This window comes from Sarcophilus harrisii, chromosome X (assembly GCF_902635505.1).
Source record: "Sarcophilus harrisii chromosome X, mSarHar1.11, whole genome shotgun sequence".
Taxonomy (NCBI): domain Eukaryota; kingdom Metazoa; phylum Chordata; class Mammalia; order Dasyuromorphia; family Dasyuridae; genus Sarcophilus; species Sarcophilus harrisii.
In genome coordinates this window covers 57,594,036-57,620,739 of record NC_045432.1, presented here as the reverse complement: position 1 = coordinate 57,620,739, position 26,704 = coordinate 57,594,036, and the positions used below count along the sequence as shown (strand labels likewise).

Genomic DNA, 26,704 nt, shown 5'->3' with positions numbered 1-26,704 from the left:
GAAGGCTTGGAACGGTTGGAGCGCTTGGGCCCCGCCCCTCGGGCGCCTGACGCCTCCACCCGCCACCCCGCGCGGCAGCAAAGCCGGAAGTGGGTTCCCCAAACAAACGGGAGGCGCAGTCAGCTCCGCGTAAGTGGAAGCGCGGTAGCTCCGGTGACTTGCAGCCTACAGCCCGCGTAGCTCCGGTGCCCCGTAGCCACCCACCACCACCCCACCCCCGGGAGAAGCGGCAGGACCATGTCGAACATGGAAAGTATCCTTTGCCTTGGAGCGACCGGGGGTGGGGGTGGGGGAACGAGAAGGCTCTGCTGCCGCGGCCTAGGGAGCTGAGCTGGGTGTGGTAGGGCGGGGCTGCCGGGAGGTGGGGGGGGAGGGGGCCCGAGGAGAGGACAACACTGACTAGGAGTCGTGACCGCGGCCCCTCCTGGGTCGGCGCCGGTGCCTGCTGGGTGCCTTCTCCGGGAGCCGCCGTCTCTGCCTTCCTCTGTGCCCCGGCGCAGGTAGCTAGGGAGGCAGGTAAGGGCGGACGGAGAGCGAACTCGAACTGAGAAGCTTTCGAGTCGCAGGACGGACCGGCTCAGGAAAAGTCCCGGCCTCTCCCCCTCCCCCCAGTCCCCTCACCCCCTAAGCTCCGACTCCGGGCTCTGGTCCAACTGGCCCCAGCGTGTCCGCTCGTTTATCAAGTGATTGGGGGGGTGGGGGGAGGAGAGTGGGAAACTTCCAAGGACTAGGGGCTGGGATGTGCTTTGGGAACGCTGGGCCGGCTGATCGGTATCTCGGGAACTGGCCTACCTCCTCCCATGCCCCCCCCCCCTCCTTGTTTGCGGTTGGCAGTAAAGCCAAGAGTGTTCGGCCCAGCCGCCCACCCCCCCACCCCCAAATACACGGCGTGCAGCCGACCCCGGGAACAGCTTAGTTTGTTGTTGTTTTAAAAAAAATACATGAAGCAACTTGGACTTGGAGTTCCTTGGAGGGTCACAATTCTTTGGTTCTACTTCCGTGAACACCCCCCCCCCCCCCGGGGGGGAGGGGGGAGAAACATAAAATAAAATGCAGATGCAAAAGAGATGTTTTTTTCTGAACTTTCCTCCCGGGTCCCTATTGAGGCCATGGCCAATAAAGTCAAGTATGTCACTGGCAACCCTTCCCAAATACGCTTCGTTCTTTGGGATAATTCCTTAAAGGGATACTTTGGTTTCAACTCCCTCTTGGCACTTGATCAAAGAGAGACCCTATGGCCTTAACTAAACTGCACGAGAAAATAAGTTGGAAAAAGTTGACTTTTTGCCCCCCTAAAACTAGAGTGATTTTCACAAGGTGAACTGGTGATATAGCACACTAGCTTGGTTTGTTACCCCTCTAGGGAAACCAGGCAACATCTAGTGTAGGTGGTGAAAAATAGTTTCTTAGATTCTTCCTACAGCATTTATCCCCATTATTAGTGACTTTGACCTGAACGTAGTCATTCGGGAAAGGTGGAGTTCCAGGTCAAACTCAAGGCACTGGCCCAGGTCAAACCAAACCTTTGCTTTAAGTGAGAAACTGCAAGGGAAAAGTCATTCCCTGACCAAAAGTGTACTTTCAAGTTCTGCAACTTTTATTTTTAAAAGTTCTTCCGGCACTGAAAAGGGTTGGTCATATTTGGTATCCCTTTTCCATCCAATTTGGGGAAGCTATGACAGTATCTGTGCTTTTCCCCACTAGTTAATGCAGATGATTATTTTAGCATTGTTTTGCTGCTCCCAGGCCAGGCACCTGTTTTGGTTTCCTTTTGGGGGAGGTCCCTCCTCCCTTCCCCCCGAAAGTATAGTTTCTCAATACTCTCAAATTTAATAGTGCTGTTGTCAGAAGTCGAATATAAAATGGCTTGTTAACTTTCCTTTGTGTCTAAGGTGAATAGGATGAAAGTCTGACTTGATTCAGACCATCTGGCAATGATTATTTCCCTTGGGTTATTTTCTGTTGAATCTGAGCCCTTTAATTGGTGCGTATGGAAAAAACACATGACTCAGACCTATCTTTCATAAATGGTTAACTTGAACTAAGATTTTTTTTTTTAGTAATATTTATAATCTACTGCCTTTCCAACATGCAAAGAATGTGTCTTGTAAGATTAAATGTACTTCCAAGATTCGTTTATCACAGCCATTTTGTTTAGGGCAGTTTGGGGGGTTGGCTTCTTTGTCCAGAACATTGATTTCATAGATCTCTGAAACTCCTGGAAATGTCTCTTAATCCATTGAAATTGGCACCTTTTCTGTGATTTGTACCCAGGTCTTCCTGACTCCAAAACTGTCCCTCTACCCACTAAGACAAATGTGTCAGGACATTGAACCTTTGTGATAGGGCCAGAAAGTATAGGTCAGAAATCATCTTGATATTCTGAAGTACATTACTAGATTTGTAGAGGCTGCCTCTAAAAGGAATTTTAAAATGAAAATAATGCTATGAACCCATTAGATGCAAAAAAAACCAAAACAAAACATACATTTAAGCCACTCACCTAATTCAGTCCCTTTCCTTACACAAACATGGCTTTGTGTCTTTGGTTTTGGCAAGTGATTTTAGGAATTCATGGGGCTTTGGGAATGAAGCTGATTATTAATAAGTTAGAGGTAGAATTTGACGACAGTAAAAGGAATTAAAAAGTGAAAATAATGCTGTGAAACCATTAGGTCCAAAACATTCATACATATAAGCTACTCACCTATCTTAATCCATGCCTTACCCAAATCTGGCTTGCTTTCTTTGATTTTGGCAGGTGATTTTAGTAACTTATGAGGCTTTGGAGATGAAGGTGATTAATAAGTTAGAGGTAGAATTTGAGAAGAGTTAAAGGGTAATTTTGCACCTGGGTTGAACAGTTGACCTATGAAGAATTCTCTTATCTTTTCCCATTTAAATAGCAGAAACATTTCTATCAGCAACCTGGTAGCTCCCATTCAGTGCCACACAGTATTTTTCTGAAAAGCTTTTTGGAAAAGTGAGTTATCATAAAGCACCTCTATCTGTTCAAACCCTCTTGTCATTGACATTGTCACAAAAGTAGGCAAAAGTGATTAAGAAATACCTATTGCTCTGTCTTTGGGTTAGTAAGCATGTAAGTTAACATCTACTGAAGCTGTTATTGTTAGCTGATTGGAAGGGAAAGAAATGATGGCCTCTAGTACAATTTCCACTTACCAGATCTCCAGTGCGTCCCTCTTCTTGCTCTGAGTTAGAAGATGTTTCTTCAGCCCTTCTATATAAATACTGTGTATCAGACAGGAAGGAGCTGTGATTTTGTCAATGTGGGGAACTCTCAGTGTGGGGAATTTGTTCTGTCAAGCAGATCAAAACCCATCTGTGATTTATCAGATAAGTCCCTGGGAGTTAACTAAAAGGTGGTATAGGAGTGCAGAAAGAACTGGACTTGAAGTTCAAGAACTGTGCAGTTCTTTCCTCTGATGGGAGCTGTGTGCCCCTAATCAAATCATTAATCTCTCAGAACCTTACTTTCCTCATTTGTAAATAAGAATTATTGTGAGGATCAAGTGAGAAAATATATCTCTAAAAAGTGCTATATAAATGTTAAGTATTATAATTGCCCGAGACAACCAAAGATCAAGTGCTTACTGATTTATACAAATTGATTTATACAGAAGGGAATAAAACCAGGTGAAGAATTTAGACAATCACCAAAATAATATAAAAGAAATAGCTTCATAAGACTCAGAAACTATCATCAATGCAGAGACCAATCTTGACTTTGGAATACTGATGATAAATTGTGCTTCCTACCTCTTGATCAAATACTTTAAAAAAGTGCAGAAAAAGACATGTTCATCAAGATCTGGCCAAAATGAGGTTTGTTTCCTTTACTTATTAGTTGCAAGGGATAGCTTTTTAGGAAGGGTTGGAGAGAGTTGGTAGATTGTAATAGTGGTATAATAGAAGAAAAGGAAAAGAGCATCACAGATTTTTTTTTTTAATACAGAAGGGTAGAAGCAAGTTCAGAAGGAGAGCAGAAGAAGAGAATAAATATTTCTATAGCATTTTGCTATTTGTCGGGCACTGCCCTGAACCCTTTACAAATATCTTATTTGATCTTTACAACAACCCTGTGAGGTGCTGTTATTGTCCTATTTTACACATGAAGAAAAAAGGAGACAGGCAAGCAGTTTTGTTACTATTGCATTCAATTTAATAACAAACATTTATATAGCATTTACTTTGTGCCAGGCAGTTTTGTAAGCCCATTACAGATATTATCCCTTTTATATCCTCTCTCCAACCCAGGGAGGTAGGTGCTATTCTCCAAATTTTACACAAGAAACTGAGACCAGTTACATATCACTTGCTCAGTGTCCTACAGCTATTGAGGCTGAATTTGAACTCAGCTCTCCTTGACTTAGGCCCAGCACTCTGTACTGTGCCACCTGCTAATTATTAAATTTAATATACATTTGAAAAATGTATAATGAAAATTCAGATTTATAGTCCATCTTGCTCTGTGTTCATGTAGGTTGACATAGATTCAGATTTTTAAAAGGGACAACTCAGGGGCAAAGTGGATAGAGCACTAGGCCTGGAGTCAGGAAGACCTAAGTTCAAAACTGACCTCTGACAGTTAGCTTTGTGGTGCTGGACAAGTCACTTAATCTCTGTTTGCCTCAGTTTCTTCATCTGTAAAATGAATAAATAACTTCTAGAATTGATGTGAGGGCCAAATGACGTCATAATTGTAAAGTGCTTACCAGTGCCTGGCACATATTGATCATTATATAGATGTTATTTATCTATTATTATTTTTTTAATGTTTTCCAGTCCAAAATGCAAATCCAAGATCATGTAGCTGGCTAGGATCAGAAGTAGAATTTGAACTTAGGTCTTCTTGAGTCACAGCTTAATACTCTTAACTGCCTTTCTGCCTCTAACTGTTTACATAAATACGTGGGAGAAAGGTCTCTGATTTTTGTATTTCAGTCTTACTTGGTCTCAGTCCATCCAAATAAATTTTATAGGGACACGGACCAGAGAAAGCACACATTGTACAGGAATGAATTTTTTAGAAAATGTGTAACCAGATCTAGAGCAGTGTTAAATGCATGATCCATTGTGGTATAAAAATAACTTTGATAAGTAGGATTATTTTTTGTAATATTTGCTTCAATTGGATTTTAACCTTTCTGTATAATGTCTAGTGAAAGGAGTTGGAAGGAAATGTATGTAAAAAAGTACTTACTGGCTTTTTTAACCTTTTTTTTTTTTCTAGAATGTTCTCTACAGTAATAAGAGACTAGAGCAAATATGGTGTTGCTGAAAAAAAAGGCCTTGTACAAACTGCTTTGATACCATATTGTTGTTCCAGGTTAGTCAGCTTTAGGTTTGCAATCTAGGAGGGTAACTAGAGCAGAGTCCCTTGGCTCTCTGGGCATGAGAGAGCTAATTTTTATCAGCAAATATGGAGAACATGTGTTATATGCTAAGTGTTGTAGAGAAGAGGAGGTATGAGTGAGGACCCTTCTTGCTGTAAAACAAGTGTCAAGCTAAGCTGATCTTCACCAAAGCAAGTTAAAATGTCACTGGGAAATGTTTAACAAAATTTAAAGAAAATATAATGCAACATAAATATTGGAAATTTATGATTTTTTAGGGATCCCTTTCTATTTGAGTTTGATGCTGATGCTGAAAAGCTTTTAAAATCCAACTGAGGAGGCAGTATACCTACTTTTGTAAAAGTAGAAAAAATAGAAGAAGGGATATGCTAAGCCCTAAATATGGGTATTGACCAAATGCCCAGCAAGTTGGAAAGACCTGACAAAGGAGAAATGTTTAATAAGTATTTGTTGATTGGTTGAAGGAAGAAGAAATATCTGATAAGAACTAGAATAGCATCATTGGTTCATTTTATAGTTATCCAGAGAGCCAAGAGGGAATGTTACTGCAGTCTAAGATAACATTGACTAGTATGCTGAAAATAACAGCATTTGTAATGATACCTTGTCATTTGAAATCATATAGCTATACTACCCAGAAAGTGTCAGAATATCTGAGACTTTTAGGAAAAGATATATAGAATATAGTTTGGGGCAATAATATCAATACGTGGCCTTGCCAGTGGAATTTCAGATTATATAAGAAATATTAAGTGGATTGGTAAGGAATATAAATAGAGAGTGTGTGTGTGTGTGTGTGTGTAGTACATTATTTAGTATCTTTTGCAGAACATTTTTTCAGTAATTCAGTATGAAAGTTAAAATTTGAGTCTGAAAAGTGAGAATAGTTAACCTAAATCTGATATAGTGGTTCTTCTGTTCAGTAATGACTCTTCAGCTCTCCTTATCCTTCCCTCTCTTTAAACTTCTAGCTTGTCTCCACACCTCCATAGGGAGACAGATTCAGGAAATGAAAGGAAAAAGAAAATAAAGATGTATACATGAAATCTCTTTTCTCTGCTCATGTATGCACAACCTATATGGAAATTGGTAGGTATAAGTTTTATTGAGAGAATTGTTAGAAGCATTCTAACATTTCCCATCATATTGATTTTTTTTCTGAACCTCATTCCATTTCCTATTCCTTTTTCTTCTACTTCCCTTCCTTTGACCTATCAGTGACATTCAGCATTTCTTAGGCCTACTTGTGGCACTGAAGACCACATAGATTGATAATTTGTAACTTATTTGTTACCTATAATTTCCTTTTTACTTGATAATATACATCCTAATTCAGAAATAGGGAAGTGAGAATGAGATTTCTAGCAGGGCAATCAGAATGACAAAATTCCACTTCAAAAATCAGGTTGACTCTTCCACTTAAAAGGCTTCTTGATCAGCAGGACTTTTCTACACTTTAGAAATGGGCTAACTGCAAATGACTGATCCATTTAAAGCACTTATAAGAAGTTAAGAGAAATAGCCCTATTGAGCACCCCCTGTAATTCTGTGTACTCACCTCAGTCAACAAAGCAAGGCAGGGCATCTCTCCTTAAAGGATTTCAACCCCAGTTTAGAGAAAGAAGCAATCTCTGTCTTGCCATTACAAGTTTTTGGCCTTCCCAAGACCATTCTGACCTAGACCACTACAAATTCATGTTGCATAACTTTAACTGGACCCTTACTGCTACTAGGCAATCCTGTATACTAGATTTTCCTGCCCTAAAGCTAAAACTCTCAAAAAGTTTCTTTACAATTAGTTGCCTCCATTTTCACTCTTCTTAAATCCTTACAATTTGACTCCTCACCTTATTCTATCAAAACTATTCTCCAAAGTTACTAATGATCTTAGTTGCTCAATCTAGAGTTCTTTTTTCAGTCCTCTCTGCAATCTTTGACACAGTTGACCACTGTGTTCTGGATATTCTCTTTCTAGGTTTCACTCTTTCCTGGTTGTCCTACCCTTGTGACCACTTCTCTGTCTCCTTTGTTGGATCTTCTTCCATGTCATGCTCTCTAAGTATAGGTATCTCTCTGGGTTGTGTTCTGGGCCTTCTTTTTCCATTGTTCTACTTCACTTGGTGATCTCATCAGTGCCTATTAATTAATTACCATCTCTATGCTGATGATTCTCAAATCTGTCTCTCCTTCCCCAGTCTCTCATCTCTGACTGCCTTTCAGACACCTTAAATAGATATCTTAAACTCAATATGTCCAAAACACAATTCATTATCTTACCCCTTAAATTCTTCCCCCACATATCTTCGCTATTACTGTAGAAGGCAATACCATTCTCCCAGTTCTTCATACTCAGTCTAGGAAATCATCCTGGACTCCTTGCTGTTTCTTCTCCTGTTCCCCTTCCTCCTCACCCCACCCCCATCCAAGCTGTTGCCATGGCTCCTCAGTTTCCCCTTTGCAACCCTCTTCTCTTCTCTGACGCTGCCACCCCACTGATGAAGGCCCTCATTACCTCACACCAAAGCAAGTCTCTCCCCATTCCAGTCCATCTTCCATTCAACCACTAAGTGATTTTCCTAAAGCACAGGTCTCATCATATCATGGCACTACTCAGTAAACTCCAGTGGCTCCTTATTGCCCCTGGGAGCAAATACAAATTGCTTTTTGTCATACAAAGCTCTTTATAACTTAGCCCCCTCCTACTTTATCCAGTCTTCTCACTCCTTACCTCATATTCTTCAATACACTGATGCTGGCTTTGTGGCTGTTCAGTGAACAAGACCCTACATCTCTTGGCCCTGGGCATTATCTTTGGCTGTTCCCTAAGTCTGGAATGCTCTCCCTCCTCTTTTTCTCTGACTGTTGACCTCCCTGACTACCGTTAAACCCCAACTAAAAACCCATCTTCTTCAGCAGAGAACCTTTCTTTCTGCCAAGGGCCATTTGGATATTTATTACATCATTTGCAGACCAAACGAAATAATCAACTCAAAAACTTAAGCAGTGGGAGCTTGTCCTACCTAGCTTTCACTCAAAATTCACTTCAGTTGCCTTGGTAGGGCTAGACTAAATGATTTCCAAGGCCTTATATACAGCCAGATGTTCCCCACCTCTGTTCTACAGGAAGCTTTCCCCAACCCCTCTTAATTCCAGTGTCTTCCCTCTGTTAATTATTTCCTATGTACCTTATATATAGCTTGTTTTGTATATGTTTGTTTTCATGTTATCTTTCCTGTTAGAATGCAAGTTCCATGAGGGCAGTGACTGTCTTTTGGCCTCCTTTAGTATCTAGCTGTGCTCAGGACAGTAACTGGCACATCATAGATGCTTCGTAGATATTTATCAATTGAGTGCATAGTTCCAGGGACTCAGTTTATCAGTTCTGTATGCTCTATCAGAAGAAACATTTGGCTGAGAATGAGGCCGCCCAGAAATTCTCAATCATTGAAACTCTCAACTTTGAAGGTCATTGAGGTAACAGCTATGAAAGCCAAAGCTAGCTAAGTCAGGTCCAGTAGCAGGCCCTTTAATGGCTGTTCACACTTCTGAGAACTATACTCATTTAAGATAGTACCTCAAGCAATTCCCCTCTGCAGTCCTCAGATGCTCATCAATAAATGAGAGCTTTGGATTAGAGCGCTTCAGGCATAGAACTCTCCCTTTTTGTCTCAGCCTCCTAGCTTCCTTCAAATCTCTGCTAAAGTTCTATCGTCTACAAAAGTCTTTCTTCACCTTAATGCTCTCCCTCAATGATTACTACCAATCTATCCATGGTCTTTTACATTTTGTCTTCCCATTAGACTGGCTTTTGAGAATAGGCATTGCTTTTTTTTTTGCCTTTATATTCCTAGCATTTAGCACAGTGCCTGGCACTTAGGAAATGCTTTTATTGACTTATCTTGACCTAACTTCTAGCTTTACTAGTCTATGATCAAAGTAAGCTCAGAGAATCAGAAAGAGTAGAAAAAAAGACTGGTGCCTTAATGCCCTTGTATTGTCAAAGAATACCTGAGGCTAACATTTGGAGCTTAGTGACTTTCACTTTATACACAATTCTAACAACCTTACTTATTTGATTTCTCAGACTCCTTTGCCATCAGGAGTGACCAAGGCAAGCATGGGGACAGCTAACAGGAAGAGACAAAAAAATTACTGTAGCACAGCACAGTGTATTAAATGATGGTGGTCATAAGGACTCAGGGTCATCAAGGAAAAGTCAGATTTTGTTCAGAGCACCTTGTTTTAAGGAATCTGAGAAGTGTAATATATTCATGAAAGACTTTGATTTAAATGGCTTTTTAAAATGATACTTTTAAAGGATATGCTTCAGTTATCTGGAAAATTCATTTCTGTGGAAGACCTCATTCCCTGGGGATAAGAGATAAATGAGGTGTTACTGTAGTAGAAAGCCAATGAATCAGTAGAAAAATGACTTTCGATAAATAGAATTTCGCTCTACAGCCAAAGAGGGTTTGGAGGGGGGAACACATCACTAGTCTGTATATAGAAGGTTATCTGCATAGCCCAGACAGCTACAATGCTAATGTTTTTCTGGAGATCAATCTTATGCCTGCAAACAGAAACAAAAGGATCCTATCTGACTGGAAGCTAGCTTTTTACACTTGGGTACTTTATATACACACACGGTGTTGGATTCTCTAATGACTGACACTGTTGAAATCAGCTTCCTTCACAGAAGTACTTACCATGTCATAACAAAAACAAAAAATAAGACAAACAAACTTTGCAGCTACTAAAAATAGCAATAATTCACAGCTACCAAATGGAGCTAGTTAACCAACCCTGTGTCTTTTATCTAGTTCTTCATTCTGTATACTTTGGAAGTTTTAGTTGTAAGTTTTTTAACTTTTAGACTAGTTTTCTATTCAAGGAAAATTGTGCTGCTTTTACCACACTTCATAATGATTTAGTGTAACTGTCTCTCTCCTTTGCTAATGAAATACTTGCTTTAGTAAACAACTGTCTTTAGTTGACCTAGAGAATCTAGTGGGGAAAACCCCTTTCTTGAAAGCTCAGAGTTACACTGTAATGTGTTTCAGTATTGCTTACTCCCCCTTGAAATGGCCCAGTGCTTGTGGAAAGGGACGTGATTTTCCTATTTGCCTAAATGTTTTTATCCAAGATGCCTATTCTTAAAATCTAGGCTAAGTAAATTTAGGATTACCCTTCTTTAGTTGTGAGAGTCAGCTAGACCATTTTTTCTTTCTTAAAGTGATGTTTGTTCTGGCTTTGGGATTGCCCGGATTGTTTATCTTCATGAAGGAGGAGAAAGAAGTACTCCAGTGATAAAAGTATGGCTGCCTGGAGCAGCTGCATTTGATTTAATCGATATTCCCATGATACCATATTTTGCTAATCATTGTTATATTCTGTAAAGTATTTTGAATAGTTAGAATGTTTTTGCTGCCAACCAAGGTCAATTCCTTTGCAAACCAAACTCATTATGATCCTTGAAACTGTAATTCCTAAGTCTGTTCAAGAGCATAAAGTATTAAAATACTTGTTAAAACCCTAGCACTCAAAAGAGAAAATGATTCCCCTCCTGCTGGCAGGACCTTAGCAATAATCTGATTATGCTAATAAATGGATTATCTGATCCTAGGGCTACTGTTGAAAAACAAACACTGAAGAATTGGCTTACTTTTCACTTTTGAGCACTTTGTGCAGGTAGGCCCCCTTGACTTTTCAACAGTCTATTAATTAATAATCAGCTTTCTTCATATAAATACCTATTGTGGCATAGTCAAAGTGAAGGAACCACTTACATAATGCCTTGCTTGTAGGTACTCAATAAAAAAATTATATTTGCTTTGCTATTAGTTTCTCCAATTATGTACAACTTTCAGTTCTTTTGGGGAAAAAAAAGATCAAATAGCTCAATGTCTTTTGAAAGAAGGATTTCAAGATAGAAAATAAAAGATTGGACAAGTCCAAATTGGATGTTGTTGGATGCCTGTTCAGCAGGTTTATGCAAATGTTGGGACTGAATGAAAGGCTTGAGGAATTTAAGAAGGAAAGAATTCCAGATCTTTCTTACCCTAGCAAAGAGGGCATTCCCATTCTTAAGTATATCTTGGCAATAAATTAGAAAAAAGATCAGTGGGGAAAGATGGAATGAGAAGAAAAATCTCATAACAGGTTGAAATGCATCATGGCTTTGATTTGATTGTTTCTCTAATGTGTGAAATGGATCACAGTTGAAATCATTGACAGGCTTAAAAATTCCAAGATTTAGCTCTTGAGACATTCACTCTGTTACTTCTGGCATGAGAGCAGTTCCGCTTATACCATTTAAGAACAAGGGGTCACATCTGTGTTGTAATGCGGCGTTGGCTTGGGGCTATAGTATAAAATGGTCATTGACAATATTTGTACAATAGTTGTTAAATGATGATGATAGATCATTTTAAAAGAAATTTATTACAAGTATTTAAATGGAAACTTGATGCCACTTGTTAATGTTCTCATATATAGATTCAGATGTTTTAGGTAGTTAGACAAGGTGTTAATGTAAGGTCTACTTTTCACAGCAAAAAAAAAAAAAAATTTCCAAAACAGTGAGTGAAAAAAGCATTGACCAAAAGTCCAGAGATCTATTTTCCATCTCATCTCTGCTCTTGACTACCTTGGACAAGTCCCTTAAACTCTTTATTTCCTGGGGTCCCTCATCTGTAAGGTGAACTAGATGTCCTAACAGTAAGAAGAAAAATTTACCTTATGGGTGTCGCCAAGATTTGATACAATGGAACCCCTACCTCAAATCTTGTTCTGGAAGGACACACTCGAGAGGAACTCAAGATGGTAAGGAAGGAAATCATAGTAGCCCTAAGCAAGAGAGAAAATTCAGAGACTTGCAGGGAAGAACATTTAGATATGCTTATTCACCATATACTGTAGAGCACTGGTGTCATATAGAAACAGATTCCTATGAAGACATATTGACTTGGAACACTGCAAACTAATAATGTCTAGGTTGTATTGTATTTTTATTGATTTTGTTGAACATTTCCCAGTTACATTTTCATCTAGTTCTGGTACATCCAGTTGAAATTCGACACATATGATATAGAATGCCTAGACTGAAAGAAGAGAGAGGTGAGGAGTTCAGAAAATAAATCACATACCTGGCATAAAGGCATGAAATGGTGATGATGGGTTGAATTATCTAGACCTCTGGGGCAATCTCTATGCCAAATGAAGAGTAGCTGATGGTTTGGTTTGGCTTGCCTTGCACTCTTCAGGTCACTAGAATAATTAGCAAAGGTTGCTGCTGAGCTGGGAAGGAAGAAAAGTAACAATTCCATCTCGGAATTTATGATAGAAGTGAGGAAAGTTGGGCATAAGCTGACATTCACTCTAGATTGTAGGGATTGGGGTAGGAAGAAAGGAAGGAAACAGGTATCTATTAAGTGTCTACTATGTGTCATGTATTGTGCTAAGCATAAATTTTGCAAATATCTCATTTGATTCTCACAAGAACCTTGGGAGGTAAGTACTCCTACTATCCCCATTTTACAGATGAGAAAGCTGAGACAGAGATTAATTGGCATATCCTAGGTCCCACAGCTAGCATGTGACTGAGGCCAAATTTGATCTTGGGTCTTTCTGGCTCCAGGTCCTGCACTCTAGCTACTATACCACTTAGGGACCAGACCTGTGATTTCATTGGTATGGGCAGCTCCTGAATGAGAAAACTCCCTTTACTAATGTAGGCTCACATCTCTACAAACTTGAATTCAGGACTAAGATAAGATAGGATCTAGTATTCTCAAATTTAGTTAGGGAAATTGACCCAAGATGAATGGGCAACTCACAACAACAAAATGCACAAAAGTGGATGTAGCATTGTCCTTAAGATTTGCATAAGGACTGTGAAAGTTCTAAAGTTGTTGAGGATGGTAGTGTACCTATACCATAGAAAGTTTTTTGTTTAAGTATGTCTTAGACCAGATGCCCTCAAAGATTCCATCTGGCGCTGTGTTTTTGTTTTAACTTTGAATTCTCAGGAACCGGTGCAGTGCCTTCAATGGTAGCTGCTTAATAAATGTCAGTTGAATTGAGTGACTTGTAGAGACTTGATCAATTAGGCCAGTTCCAGTGGTCTTGTGATAGAACCGTCTGCACCTAGAGAGAGGACTGGGGACTGAGTGTGGATCACAACATAGTATTTTCTCTTTTTTATCGTTGTTTGCTTGTGTTTTGTTTAATTTCTCATTTTTTTTCTATATATTTCTATATATACCTGGAAATAGGTATAGAAGAATTGCACATGTTTAGCATATATGGGAACTTGCTGTCTAGGAGGAGGGATGAGGGAGAGAGAAAAAAGTTTGGAACACTAGGTTTTGCAAGGGTGAATGTTAAAAACTATGCATATGCATATTTTTTGCATATGTTTTGAAAATAAAAATATCTTAAAAAAGACAATCAAATTCCCATGGATTATTGATATATATTAATTTGACTGAAGTTTTATCATGATTTACTAAGTGGAAGTCCACTGAGTTATTGTGAGCATTTAACCAAAAATCTCAAGAAAGCTGTGCTCTAACAAACTGAGCTAACTTTTGTAATCATACTTGTCTTTTTATCTTGAAATAGTTAATAATTTATCTTCCAAAAATGCATTGTTTACTCCTGGGGAGAGCTGAATTGAAAATATCCAGTAGGAAGTTTATAATCTTGTCTGAAAGATAAGTTTGTTTTCTCCTTGGATAATCAAAAGTATATGGCCTGTCTTTTGGTGTGAAGAGGAAGAAAAAAGTCCATAGTTTTAAAAAGCTTTATTTCTTTTCAAAAACAAAACCTTTCCTATTCTGGAATTAAAACCAAGAAATGTGACCTTTTTCCCCTGCTTTTTATTTTGCACTGTGTTTTAAACACCACACTAATGTGTATCTACTGTATGTAATTGGTACATTTTAAATGCCAACGCCATCACATCCATAGATCTTTGAAGTGATTTCTCTGGGCTTGCACTTGGTAATATATGTGTATTCAGTTCAGGGAAGGGACCAGGAAATTTCCTTTTTTTCTCATTTTCCTCCTTTGTGCGGTGAGCCTGGTGTGAACAATGCCTTTGTTAAAAGCCTTAATGTGTATGTTTTAGAGCACCTATTTAACCTGAAATTTGCTGCAAAAGAGCTTAATAGGAATGCCAAAAAATGTGATAAAGAGGAGAAAGCTGAAAAGACCAAGATTAAAAAGGTGAGTGTGATTTTTAAACTTTTCACATATAGCTCACTTGAATTATGACACAGTGGATATTTTATTGACGTTTTCTTCTTTTCATCAGTTATCTCCCTCCCTACCTCCTTCCCTCCATCTAGATTGTAACAAAGAAAAACAGGTAAGAAAAAAACAGGTACTCTAGAGACTACATGTGACAATGAATGTGGTATTTTGACCACTGCTATGAAGGAGGACCCATGTGACATCATGTCTTCTTTGGAATCTTTACTGTTGGTGGCGATTTGGGGAGTTCTTTTGGCTCCCTTTAAGTGATTTGAGTTTTTGTAGTCACTATATATTCTTTCTTGGTTGTGCTTTCCTTGTTCTAAATCATCAGTTCATGAACTCTGCCCACATATTTCTGAATTCTTCATATTCCTTATCTCTTATGGTACTGTAGCTACATTATACCATAATTTGGTTTTGTTTTTTTGTTTTTTTTTTTTTTAGCTATTCCCAAAGTCATGAACACCCACTTTCTTTCCATTTTTTTGATTTTACAGAATGTTCCTACAAATGTATTTGTATTTTTTAGCCATTTTCTTTGATGATTCCAAATGAAAACCAAACACTTAGAATACTAAGCTACTTCAACAGATTATCAGCATGCCTGTCTTGTTAGACATTTCAGCATTGATTATTCCTGTAGGGGTTTTTTTGTTGTTGTTGTTGTTTGATTCTGCCAGTTTCAATATTGCAAGGTGAACTTTGGTGGTTAAATTTTCATTTCTCTTAAAATTTGTGATGTGTATTGCATGTTTTCTTGAAATCATTTTCCATTCTTCTTTTGAAAAGTATTCATAATAATTTAACATCTACTGGTCATCCTGCCATCTGGGGGAGGGGGTGGGGGATAAGAGGTGAAAAATTGGAACAAGAGGTTTGGCAATTGTTAATGCTGTAAAATTACCCATACATATAACCTGTAAATAAAAGGCTATTAAATAAAAAAAAAGAAAGAAAAGTATTCATAATAATAAAAATGTGGATTAAAAATTCAAGTTTTTACTGAACACCCAACAGCTTGACTAAGAGGATAAAAGATGGTAGTAGTTGAGGTGTGAGCCATGGAGAGATAAATGGATGAGTACACCTCTTAGTGCCATTGTAAAATGATTTGGCAATTCTGGAAAGAAATATAAAACTAAGAAAGTGACTAAAAATAGTCTATATTGGACTAAGAGATCCCATGAGTTGGTATATACCCTAAAGAGGGAGTATCAGAAAAAGGAAGAAATAGAAAAATTTAAATTTTTGTAGCAGCACTTTTTTAAACAGCAAAAACAGGAAACTTAAGTAGATGCTGATCAGTTGGGAGATGACTAAACAAATTATAGTATATGAATGAATAGATTATTACTGTACCATAAGGTACACTGACTATAAAGAATGGGAAGACTTCTGTGAACCCAATGCAAAGTGAGATAAGCAGAGCCAGGAAAATAATATACATGACAAGGACCATATCATGGTAAGTGGAAAGAACAGCAACAAGAAGAAAGAAATGAAATGCTGAGAAATTACTATGATCCTATTTGGCTCCAAAGAAAAGATGAAAAAATGTCCTGTCTCTCCTAGAAAGAGGTGGGGGGATAGGGATGACTATAGGTATAGAACATTGCATATACTGCCATTGTACATTGGTTAGTTTTTTCTTCCTTCCTTCTTCCCTCCCTCCCTTCCTCCTTCTCTCCTTCTCCCCCCCCCCACATACAGAGGAATTGGGGAGGTATATATTTGAACATGAATATGATATAAAAACAAATGACTTTTTTAAAAGCATTCATATTCTTTGGCTACTTCTGTTGATGAAGGGCTCTTGCTATTATAAAATTCTGTCAATGCTAAGATTAATACCTCTTTTGAAAGACATAGGCAAGTATTTTATATAAGTATCTAATTCCTCCCTGGCCTTCTCCATTTCTTAAATGCCTCAATTAATACATTTGATTACATTTGAAAACAACATACCTTATCCATCTGGCCTTGGCTTTTCTTGGCGTTCTTTACAAGTCATTACATTGTAACTTTTCAAAATGAGTACACTAGATACTACCCTTTTGGCAGTACCCATGACTTACCCAGTGTTAGGCTGTGCTCAGTTGTTTATTTAGGTGATATTAAAAAATTATACACAGCTTAGTTGGAGGATGAGCCACTCTGACTCTGTTGGACTATCCTCTTAACTAGGATGATGGTAGGAGAATTAAATTTAGAAAAGGAAAACTGTAGAATGGTGAGTTTGAAGCAAATTTTCCATGTCTCATTGTTGAATTAGGGTTTTCTTTTTTCAGACAAAACAAGAAACAGGTTTTATCTTATGTCAGAGGACAAACATGTAAAAGTCTTTTTAATGAGGCCTACCAGTATGTGTGTGAGAGAGAATGTGTGTTTAATGGAATGGTTGAAACTAAAGGCTTACACTGGTGTTTAATTAAAAAGAACTAGGCAATTTTTATTATGCTATACCACTTCTGGTGACAGTAGGATAATGAAGTGTAGTCTCTTGTCTTTGTATAAAATTGAATTCCCCTCTAGGATAGTCTATTCACTCTGAGACCTAGGTGAACGTCTAGGGTGCTTTATTGTTGTTGTCTTACCTCCTCCTACTCAATCTCCAATTTATTCTGTTCTCTATCTCTAGCATGTTTCACTACTATAGGTATCAATTTGGCAGATTAAAAAAAGTTAATGAAATCTGAGGCAGCATTGAGAGAAGTATAGTGCATAGAACTAGGAAACTGATTACCCTTTCTTCAGAACACATCTAGAGTGTTGTGGTCAGTCTGGACACGTTTTCACGATGATGTTGATAAACTGGAGAGGGCCAAACAATAAATAAGGAGAATGATGAAGAGCCTTGCGATGATGTCATATGTGGATCATTTGTAGAAATGGGGCGTTTGGTTTGGAGAAGAAGAAAACTAGTGGGAACATGGCAGCTGTGTTGTCTTAATTGAAAGGCTATCGTATGAAAAAGAGATTAGCCTTGTTCTGTTTGGCTTTAGAGGGCAAGTACAAATCACAAAAAAGCTACTTTAGGCCTGATGTCAGGAAAAAATTCCTATTGGAACCATCCTGAAGTGTAATGACTGGACTCTGGAAATCCTGGGGCTTCTTCACTAGGAGTCTTTCCAGGCAGAGAATGGGTGACTCCTTGGCAAGTATGTTGTAGAGGGGCTTCCTGTTCAGATTGTGATTAGCATAGATCTTAGTCTGATAGGTTTCAGTCTGGAAAGGGTCTTAAGTTTGGCCCACTTGTTTTACATTTGGGAAACTTGCCAGGTAGTAGGTAGTAGGTATCAGAAGTGGGATTCAGAGCTAGATTTTCTGTGTCCTTTGTTCTTTTCCTCATATTTTGGTCCCTTACAAATATGAGATTATGTGATTACTTTCTTGGTTTGTCCAAAATGGCAATTTAACATTCTGTGGTCTCTTCATGCTGTATCTAAGACCTCCTGCTGGTTCTTTCCGGGATTCTCTGGTTGCTCTCAGCATGCCATCTTCCTTGATAGGATTGTGAAATAAGAGCCACAGCTTCCTGACTCCAACCTCAGGGAGTCTAAGGCTGTTGGAGCAGCTCCTGCTGCTAAAGCCTTCCCTACTTCCATGGGCCTTCATCCACTTGGGAACTCACTAATATCCAGAGCGGACTGAGCACACACTGATACAATCAGGAGGAGGTGAGAGCATTCCTGGTAGTTAGGGATTTTTAAAGTCTTTTTTTCTTTGTCATTTTAGATAAGTATATAGGCCACTTTAGGTGGAGCTTAAAGCACAAAGACAGCAAGTTTAGGATCACGATTTCTCAAATGCTTTAGTATTCCCAAAATGCTTTCTTCACAACAACCCTGTGGAGGTCTATGTATGAAAAGTATTTCTTCTGTATTACGGTTAAGGAAAATTAAGTCTTACTCATTACAATTAGGTGACACTGTCTTTGGTCATACTAAAAATGTTGAGATGTAACACCAAGTCTCCTGACTTTCAAGTGCAATGCTCTTTGCCTCCATCATACTATTTTTCTCTTACACTCTAACATTAGTCAGAGGTTGCTAATCTTAAAAAAAAAAAAAAAAAAAAAAAAAAAAAAAGAAAAAGAAAAAAAACACCTCATTTTAAAATATAGATTCTATACCAATTTTGGATAATTGTTCTCTCTTCATGGACAAGTAAGTAGTTAGTGGATACAGCTTCAAACCGGGAGTCAGCTAGTCCTAGGTACTTACCAGCTGTGTGTCCCCGAGCAAGTTACTAAGCTCTGTTTATCTCAGTTTCCCCCTGTGTAAAATGAACTGGTGAGAAAATTCCAAATGGGATCACAAAGACTTGGACGTTTCTGAAAAATGACCAAACAACAGTTACATTCTCTCTTCTTAATCTATGTTTTGTTATGTGTCTCAATTTTCCCATGGTCACCTTTTTTTTCATTTTCAAACAGGCCATTCAGAAGGGCAATACAGAAGTTGCACGAATACATGCAGAAAATGCAATCCGACAGAAAAATCAAGCAATTAATTTCTTGAGAATGAGTGCTCGAGTAGATGCTGTAGCAGCTAGAGTTCAGACAGCTGTGACAATGGGCAAGGTAAGAAACATGCTGTCTGAATGATGGCACTCTGTACAATTCCTAACATAGATGCTAGTTTGGAGATGCAAAAATCCCCATTTTTCTTTTAGTGCTGCCTTCTTTATTTTCACACTGTAACCCTAGTCTATTACTTTGAGAATATCCAGCATTATATCATTATAATCTTGAATTTTTCCTTCTTCAAAATGAGTGGAAAGAAAGAAAATTGGAAATTAAGGGGTATTCTTGGAACACTATTTCACATTTGTTATTGCTTATATTTCACTGATATTTCTGGCAATATACTGGATTGCAAGGACTAGTTTAGCTAGTACAGAGAGGCAAGCTGGCCACTGTGATGAATTCTTTTGCCATGGCAATTCCTAAAAAGAGTAGGAAATGACATCTTGTGCAGGGATGGCAACAACATGGCAGAAAGGAGTTCTCAGAGAGTAGTAAAAATCATAGGGTTATTAGACATGTAGGTTGTTAGAAAAGTGTGTGTGTGTGTGTACTTAGTCACTTAAAAAAAGGAGGCTTAAAAGACACTTAAGCTTTTGGGACATCATGTATTGAAATAGTAATACTCTGAGATGGGAGCAGAAAACAGCAAGTCACAGTGAATAGAGCCAGCTTTGGAGGCAGAAACACCTCTGTTTAAGTCTTGTCTCTAACAGACTGGCTGTGTAACATTGGGCAAGCCATTTAAGATCTCAGGGCCCCCATGAAGTTTTAAGTTTCCCCACAGTGATGAAGTTACAGACCTGGTCTGTTCCCCTCCTTCTTTCTCGCCTCCTTCTCCCCCCCCCAAAAAAAAACCCCCAACAACAAAACACCTTCATTTCATTTGAACTAACACTGCAGGAACTGAGTCATATCAGTCTTGACATTCTTGCTATAAATGGAGCCAGAAGAGATAAGGAAATTGCAGCTAAATGAGAGGATGGCTCATAGCCTGTCCTTGGAAAGGCAAAGAAAATGATTTCATTATGTGTTCAAGGCAACCAAAAATACCATTCCATGGGATCATTGGGATAAGGGACCAAAATGTACTACAGACAAATTTGATGACAAAAGGAATAAGGTGGGGCGTGAGAAGCAACTGGTAGTGGTATGCGATATTCAGGGTTTGAGTAATAAAGGTTTTGAAAAATTCATATAATGAGATAGAATGTGATGCTGAGAAGAAGCATTAGTTGTGTAGCCCCTAGGAAACCAAATCAGATTAAAATGTAATTGGGAAGTATTTAACAAAATAAAAAATATACATAATGTTAATAAGTGGTTTTCTAGTTGAATATGCAGTCTGCAAGAATTTTTATGAATGATTTAGTGACATCTATTTCTTTTTGAATTTGACATCACTGTTCAATATCTTTCAAATCCATCTTTTTCTTTCTAGTGAGATGGACCTAAACCTAAATAAGGTTCTTATCACTACTAGTGCGTGGACTATTGCAGTATTGCCTCTTTAACTGGTCTCCTTAGTCTGTCTCCCTTTTCTAATCCATATTCCCAAGACAAATCTCTTCCTCATGTTAAAATCTTCAATAGTTGCCTCTTATTTCTGAGATAAAATGCAAAGTCTCCAATCTGTCAATTTAAAATGAGGTAAAATTCTGTGTAACCCAATTCATTAGCAGAATATTTGCAGAAATTGGATAATTCTTTTGTTTCTTATTCTCCTAATAGGTAACTAAATCAATGGCAGGTGTAGTTAAGTCTATGGATGCTACACTGAGAAGCATGAACCTTGAGAAGGTAAAGAATTTAGTCCTTTAATATTTTAATTATATTTCTAGTTCATGTATTTTTCTCTTGGTCATAATTCTTTTTTGTCTCTCTCTGTTTATAGATATCTGCCTTAATGGACAAATTTGAACACCAGTTTGAAACATTAGATGTTCAGACACAACAAATGGAAGATACTATGAGCAGCACTACAACACTAACAACTCCACAGGTAAGCAGGGTAAACATGCTAGGAAGTCAGCTCCAAAATTGGACCTTCAAGGATACTCATTTTGTCTTTTTGAACACAATTACCCTTTTAGCTATTACTTTCTAGACCCCAAGCCTTCCCTTCTTCGCTCCTCTCCAAGTCACCCAGGCAAGCAAATGAGGGGTTATCCTCCACAGAACCTTTTATAACCCTGGTTTTCTTCCCACACACACCTTTTTAGTTTTCTCAAACCTCGGATTCCCAGTTGACTCTGTCTACTCTCTTATTCTGCAGTCCAATGCTGCTGGCTTCTTTGGTGTACATAAGACTCTATTCTAGGCATTTTCTGTAACTGTCCCTCATGCCTAGCATGTTCCACTTCATCATCTTGGCCTACTGGCTTCCACCAAGGCTCAGCTCAAATCTCACTTCTACAAGAAGCCTTTTCCAGTCCCCCTGATTTTAGTGCCTTTCTTCTCTTGGTTATTTCCATTTTGCCTTGGATATAACTTGATCGTGCTTAGTTGTTGGAATATTGTTTTGTCACTTGGACTGTGAACTCGTTGAAGGAAGGAATTGTCTTTTCCTAATTTTTTTATCCCCAGCATTTAGCACAGTGTCTCACTTACAATTGGCACTTAATAAATGCTTTTCTGCTGACTAACTGAGATATGAATGTATAGTCAATTACAGGCTTGATTCTGGTTCAGAAAAATTCAGATTGTTTCTGGAACAGTTGTTTGGATAAAAATCAGCTACATCAAAGAAATAGAATCTTGCAAATCAACTTGCCTTTAGGTGAACCACAAATCAAACGTTGTGAGATTCAGAATATCCAAATAGAGAATTTTTTTCTTTGTTTTTAAATAAAAATTATCTTTTAAAAATACTTATGCTGAAATAATAGAGTAGGAAAACCTGATATCCTCAGTCAGAATTATTTTTTTTCTGCATTCTGCTTTATATCAGAAAGAGGCAAATACTTAAGAAGCAAGCTTTATGTTTGGGGGTTCCTTTTTAAATAAAAATACAAGCATTCCCATCAGCCTTATGTGTGAGATCCATTCTTTTAATAAAATCACAACTCATTTTCAGAATGGCACAGCTCAGTAGTGAACAGGGTATTGAATTGAGGGTCAAGAGCTCTAGTCTCATCTCTAACTCACTGTATGGTCTTATGTTCCTCTCCCCTCCTCCCCCCAGCCCTCTTTCCTCATCTTGAAAAGACAGGGAAGGTTAGCCTTAGCTAATGAATCAGGTTCCTTCCAGCTCTTGACATTTTATAAAAAAGAACACCCTAAGATTCTACAGGATCCCCTGTCACTAAAGAGACTAAATTATGTCCAACTGCCTAGACAGAAAAGTGAATTCATTTTATCTTTTAGAAATGTTTTCTAACTATATCCTAATTCTCCCCCTTCCTTTGTGATCCTGGAGAGGTGATTTAATTTCGGTGGGCCTCAGTTTCTTTACCTATTTATTGATGTTGGACTAGATATTCTCTAAGATCCTTTTTCTTCTACTCTTAAGATTATAATGGTCTTTAATTTAATACAAAAATGGTTAATGTATGATTAATTCAACTAATAAAAACACCTGTTCTATATTTGATAAATGTTTTAACACTTTTGAAAATTTTATTCTTCTGTATATTAAAAATTAATGGAATGCTTAAACCAATTGGTGATAAAAATGGATCCCACCAATTTCATTTTAAAGTACAACTTCTGTAGTAGTCAAGTTGCATCAGAGTTCCAAAAACTCTTTTGAGAAAAAAACTGATTTTATAGTAAAAGATATAACTCAAAAAACATGAAGTTATTATTTAAAATAAGATGCCAAAATGTAGTCAAGGTTGCTTGTATAGTCATAGTTTCATTTCTGAAATTATTCTTAAGGGAAATGATGTACTGAAATGATATGGCTCCCTCTGGTGGCAAAAGTTAAACAATGCTTTCTAAGTGGAAGGTTTGCTTTGAAAATTATAAATGACAATCCACCTTAAAGATAGAATAAAGAATAAAGAAACAGCCAGAAATATTATTGAAAAAACATTTTTTTCTTCTAGAACCAAGTAGATATGCTCCTTCAAGAAATGGCAGATGAAGCAGGGTAAGTATAAGACAGAACCCCATTTTACAGTATTAAAATTAAATCAAGAGTCAGGTAAAACTGTCCACAGAGAATATTTCTATGACTCCTGTTTTGCTGAAAGTGGTAAACTGCAAAAAGTCAAGGTAGAATATTTATTTTTGCATTTGAGATTATTTAGACATCTTTTTTGTTTTAGAGTTTGACATAATTTAATGTTCTTACAAGCCCAGGTTTTGTTTTTGTTTTTTGTTTTTAATAATTGTAGCCTTGATCTCAACATGGAACTCCCACAGGGTCAGACTGGTTCTGTTGGTACAAGCGTTGCTTCAGCAGAACAGGTAAATAAATATTGGACTGTAGCTTGTTTGAATTCAACTTGCTGTGTATCTTGGGCCATTAGGAAATGTAGCAATGTATATTCATTTTCATCATTGTGGTATCATGTGATAGTTAAGCAGGCCTTTGTCTCCTTTCCAAAGGCCTCCCACACTTCATTTGCATGTACATTTGAAATCAAGATTAAATTTGTTCCTAATAGACTAGCTGTGTTATCTGGTCTGTTAACAAGTTCTCTAGTCCTTATAAAAGTTTTCTTAAGCAGGAGTTTTTAGCTTTTTTTTGGTGTCATGGTTCCTTTGGGCAGACTGAAGCCTATGGATCTCTTCTCAGAATAAGGTTTTTAAGTACATAAAACCAGATATATATGATTTCAAAAGAAAAGGAAATTACTTGTATTAAAGATGTAAATTTTTTCCCAGTTTAAGTTTGTAGACCCTTTCTCCCTCTTGAATATTCTCTAGGAACCCTTTGTGGATCCATGGACCCCAGGATAACAGTTCCATTTGAAAGTATCATTCAATAAGCATTTATTAATCGATCAACATTTATTAAGCACATACTATGTTCTGGGCACTGCACTAAGCACTGAATAAAGTTTAAATCTTAGTGTTGATCTTACATATACATTATAGTCATTTTGGACGCAGGTTTGATTAAATATTATTTAAAATATGAATTATTTGCAGTGAATATGTGATTTTATGCCTATGAGAATCTTCATGAGACTTAGTGACTTAAAAATTTGCTTTCTCCAGGATGAACTATCACAGAGACTTGCCCGCCTCCGTGATCAAGTGTAACACAAAGAAAATGATGCTGCTGTTCACTACACTTACTTCTGAAACCTCCTGTGTGTATATCTGTGTGTATGTATTTGTCTCTGGAGAGAGAGTGTGTGTAAGTGTGTGTATGTATGTGTGTGTAGATATATATGGAATGTTCAAATACTCTTGGTAGAATAAGATAACTTCGGGCCTACAGTTCATTATAAATATGATAAGAAGTTCGAGGGAGCTTACACTCTTACTGGACTTTGTAACTCTGAACAGCATGGGTTGAAATGTGAAGGCTATCTTTTATAAGTGTCTTACGTTAAAACTAGAGTTTAACTCATTCTGTTTGAAACATCTTCATGAAATGTTGAATCAGAATTACAGTACCACAATACTTTATTTCCTGTATAGAATTATTAAGTTGAAACATTTTAAATCCCATGTTCTTTTTATCTCTATAGAACTGAGGTGATAGTTTAAAAAAAAAAAAAGTAGAAATGGAATAGGACTAGGGAATCTCAATCTCTCTCTCTCTCTCTCACTCGCTTTCTCTCTCTCTCTCTCTCTCTCTCTCACACTTGCTCACATAGCCCAATATATATACATCATTCCCCATTTTGGGATGAACAGTACTGTGTGCATGTTAGCTTGTTTTTAGTCTGTATTCATATTTTAAGCTTATATTACCATAGGCATTTTCCCATCATATTCTGACTATGTATATGTGTGTGTATTGCATTTGTGCTCTAAAATCTTCATGAGATTATCTTCACCTATAATTACCTGGAAAAAAGTGACATATTACTTCATTTGCAGGAAATATTAAGACTCATTCACATTTGCTCTTTTCAAGATCTGGTAGTTAACTCACAGCCATATTTGGACTTCCCTATTTCTCTCTTCGATGAAATGACAAAATTGAGAAATTGGCCTGCCAGATTTTTATTAGCCAATATTTTTATAGTAATTTATGTGAAACTCCTACCATGCACATTCCCAGGGACTGTTGTTGATTTATTTGGGGGAAAACTAACCTCTTGTTTTTATTTTTTTTAAACATGAATTTTAAAAACAAAGAAATCAACTATCCTTGAAACTAAATGCATTAGTCCATTATGTCTTAAAGCTGCACCTCATTACTCATTGGGAATCTAAAGTGGATCGGGAGATTTTAAGTTTGGACATACAAGCAACACACTCATCTAGTCAAATGGAAGTTCATATAGTTTGAGGGTATTTTGAGTAGGAGTGGAAATTGACTTAGTCACTGAATTTGGTTGCCCAGGTGTCCATTCAGCCTCTTAAAATGGCTGGTTTAGTTTATTGTAATGTACAATCTTAACCGGTATTTTTGTTGTTTTAATTTAATAGTCACAAAATGGTGGCAAAACCAGTCAGTTACTGATACCTTGTTGCAGGTATATAAATGGAAGTTCAATGAATACGTGTTAGGGGCAGAGCTTATCCCTCTAATGAAAGATTTCCATATAAAAGAATTGCAATGATCGTCTTTTGTTTTGTTTTTTTCCAAATAAGAAAGTTTTATTGAGGACGAATTCTCCCTGTTGTTAGTCAGGAAGGCATTCAAAGTGCAATTACAAGAACCTTTTGCCAGACCTTTCTTAGCCAAGTGTTACCATTCATACAGAGTATTTTCCACTGCGAGTAAGTGTTTGAATGAAAAATTTATGAAGTAAATATAATGAGAAATAACTGGCTTGTTTGTTGGAGCATTGTACCCTATGTATGCAAGTTTCTTGGTATGTGACCAGTGTGTTTCTGTCTCTGTGTGGACAAGCCTGTATTTTGTTAAATGAGTGATGCTTCCCCCCCCCCCCTCTGTATGAAAGTGATTGGTGTGTTTGTTTCTATTGAAATATTCTTGGGAGCCAGAGAAGAGAATTATCACAGACCGAAATGCCTATGAAGTACAAACTCTCCTTATTTACCACTATTGAAGTAACTTGTTCTTTTGACTTGGACAAAAAGATTATAATTAAAAATCTGTTAACTTGTGGATAACTTCTTATTTGAATCTTTAAACTACCCATCAAGAAGTGTGTGTGTGTGTGTGTGTGTGTGTGTGTGTGTGTGTGTGTGTTTAATGTTGGGATGCTCTTTTGATGTAGTATTTAGTAACTGAGACACTTCTATAGTTTAAAAGTCAATCTTTAGTTATTTAGAATTAAATATTTAACTAATTGTCTTTGATAGCCACCAAGCTTGCCTTTTAGATTCATATATTGGTAGCTAAGAATATGCTGTAAGTCTAATAATACATTTCTAATCTTAGAATTTACTCTTAACAACATATGTAATTTACAGGACTTTTAGTTCATTGTGTTTACAATTCGAT

The 26,704-nt window shown here is 37.5% G+C and overlaps 2 protein-coding genes across 2 annotated transcripts in view; one reads left to right on the top strand and one right to left on the bottom strand.

The window, feature by feature from the left end:
• Positions 1-641, bottom strand: part of TENT5D (terminal nucleotidyltransferase 5D) — a 75,179-nt gene extending 74,538 nt beyond the window's left edge. The window contains exon 1 of the mRNA XM_031945014.1: positions 401-641. The gene's annotated coding sequence lies outside the window, so the exon portion shown is untranslated. The remainder of the gene's footprint in view (positions 1-400) is intronic.
• Positions 80-26,365, top strand: LOC100915119 (charged multivesicular body protein 1b-2). Its single transcript, XM_031945017.1, has 8 exons — positions 80-253; positions 14,509-14,606; positions 19,072-19,218; positions 20,893-20,961; positions 21,056-21,163; positions 23,211-23,254; positions 23,502-23,574; positions 24,331-26,365. Exons 1-8 carry the CDS (start codon positions 238-240, stop codon positions 24,373-24,375), a joined length of 600 nt encoding a protein of 199 aa, XP_031800877.1. The 5' UTR covers positions 80-237; the 3' UTR covers positions 24,376-26,365.
• The last annotated feature ends 339 nt before the right edge of the window (positions 26,366-26,704 follow it).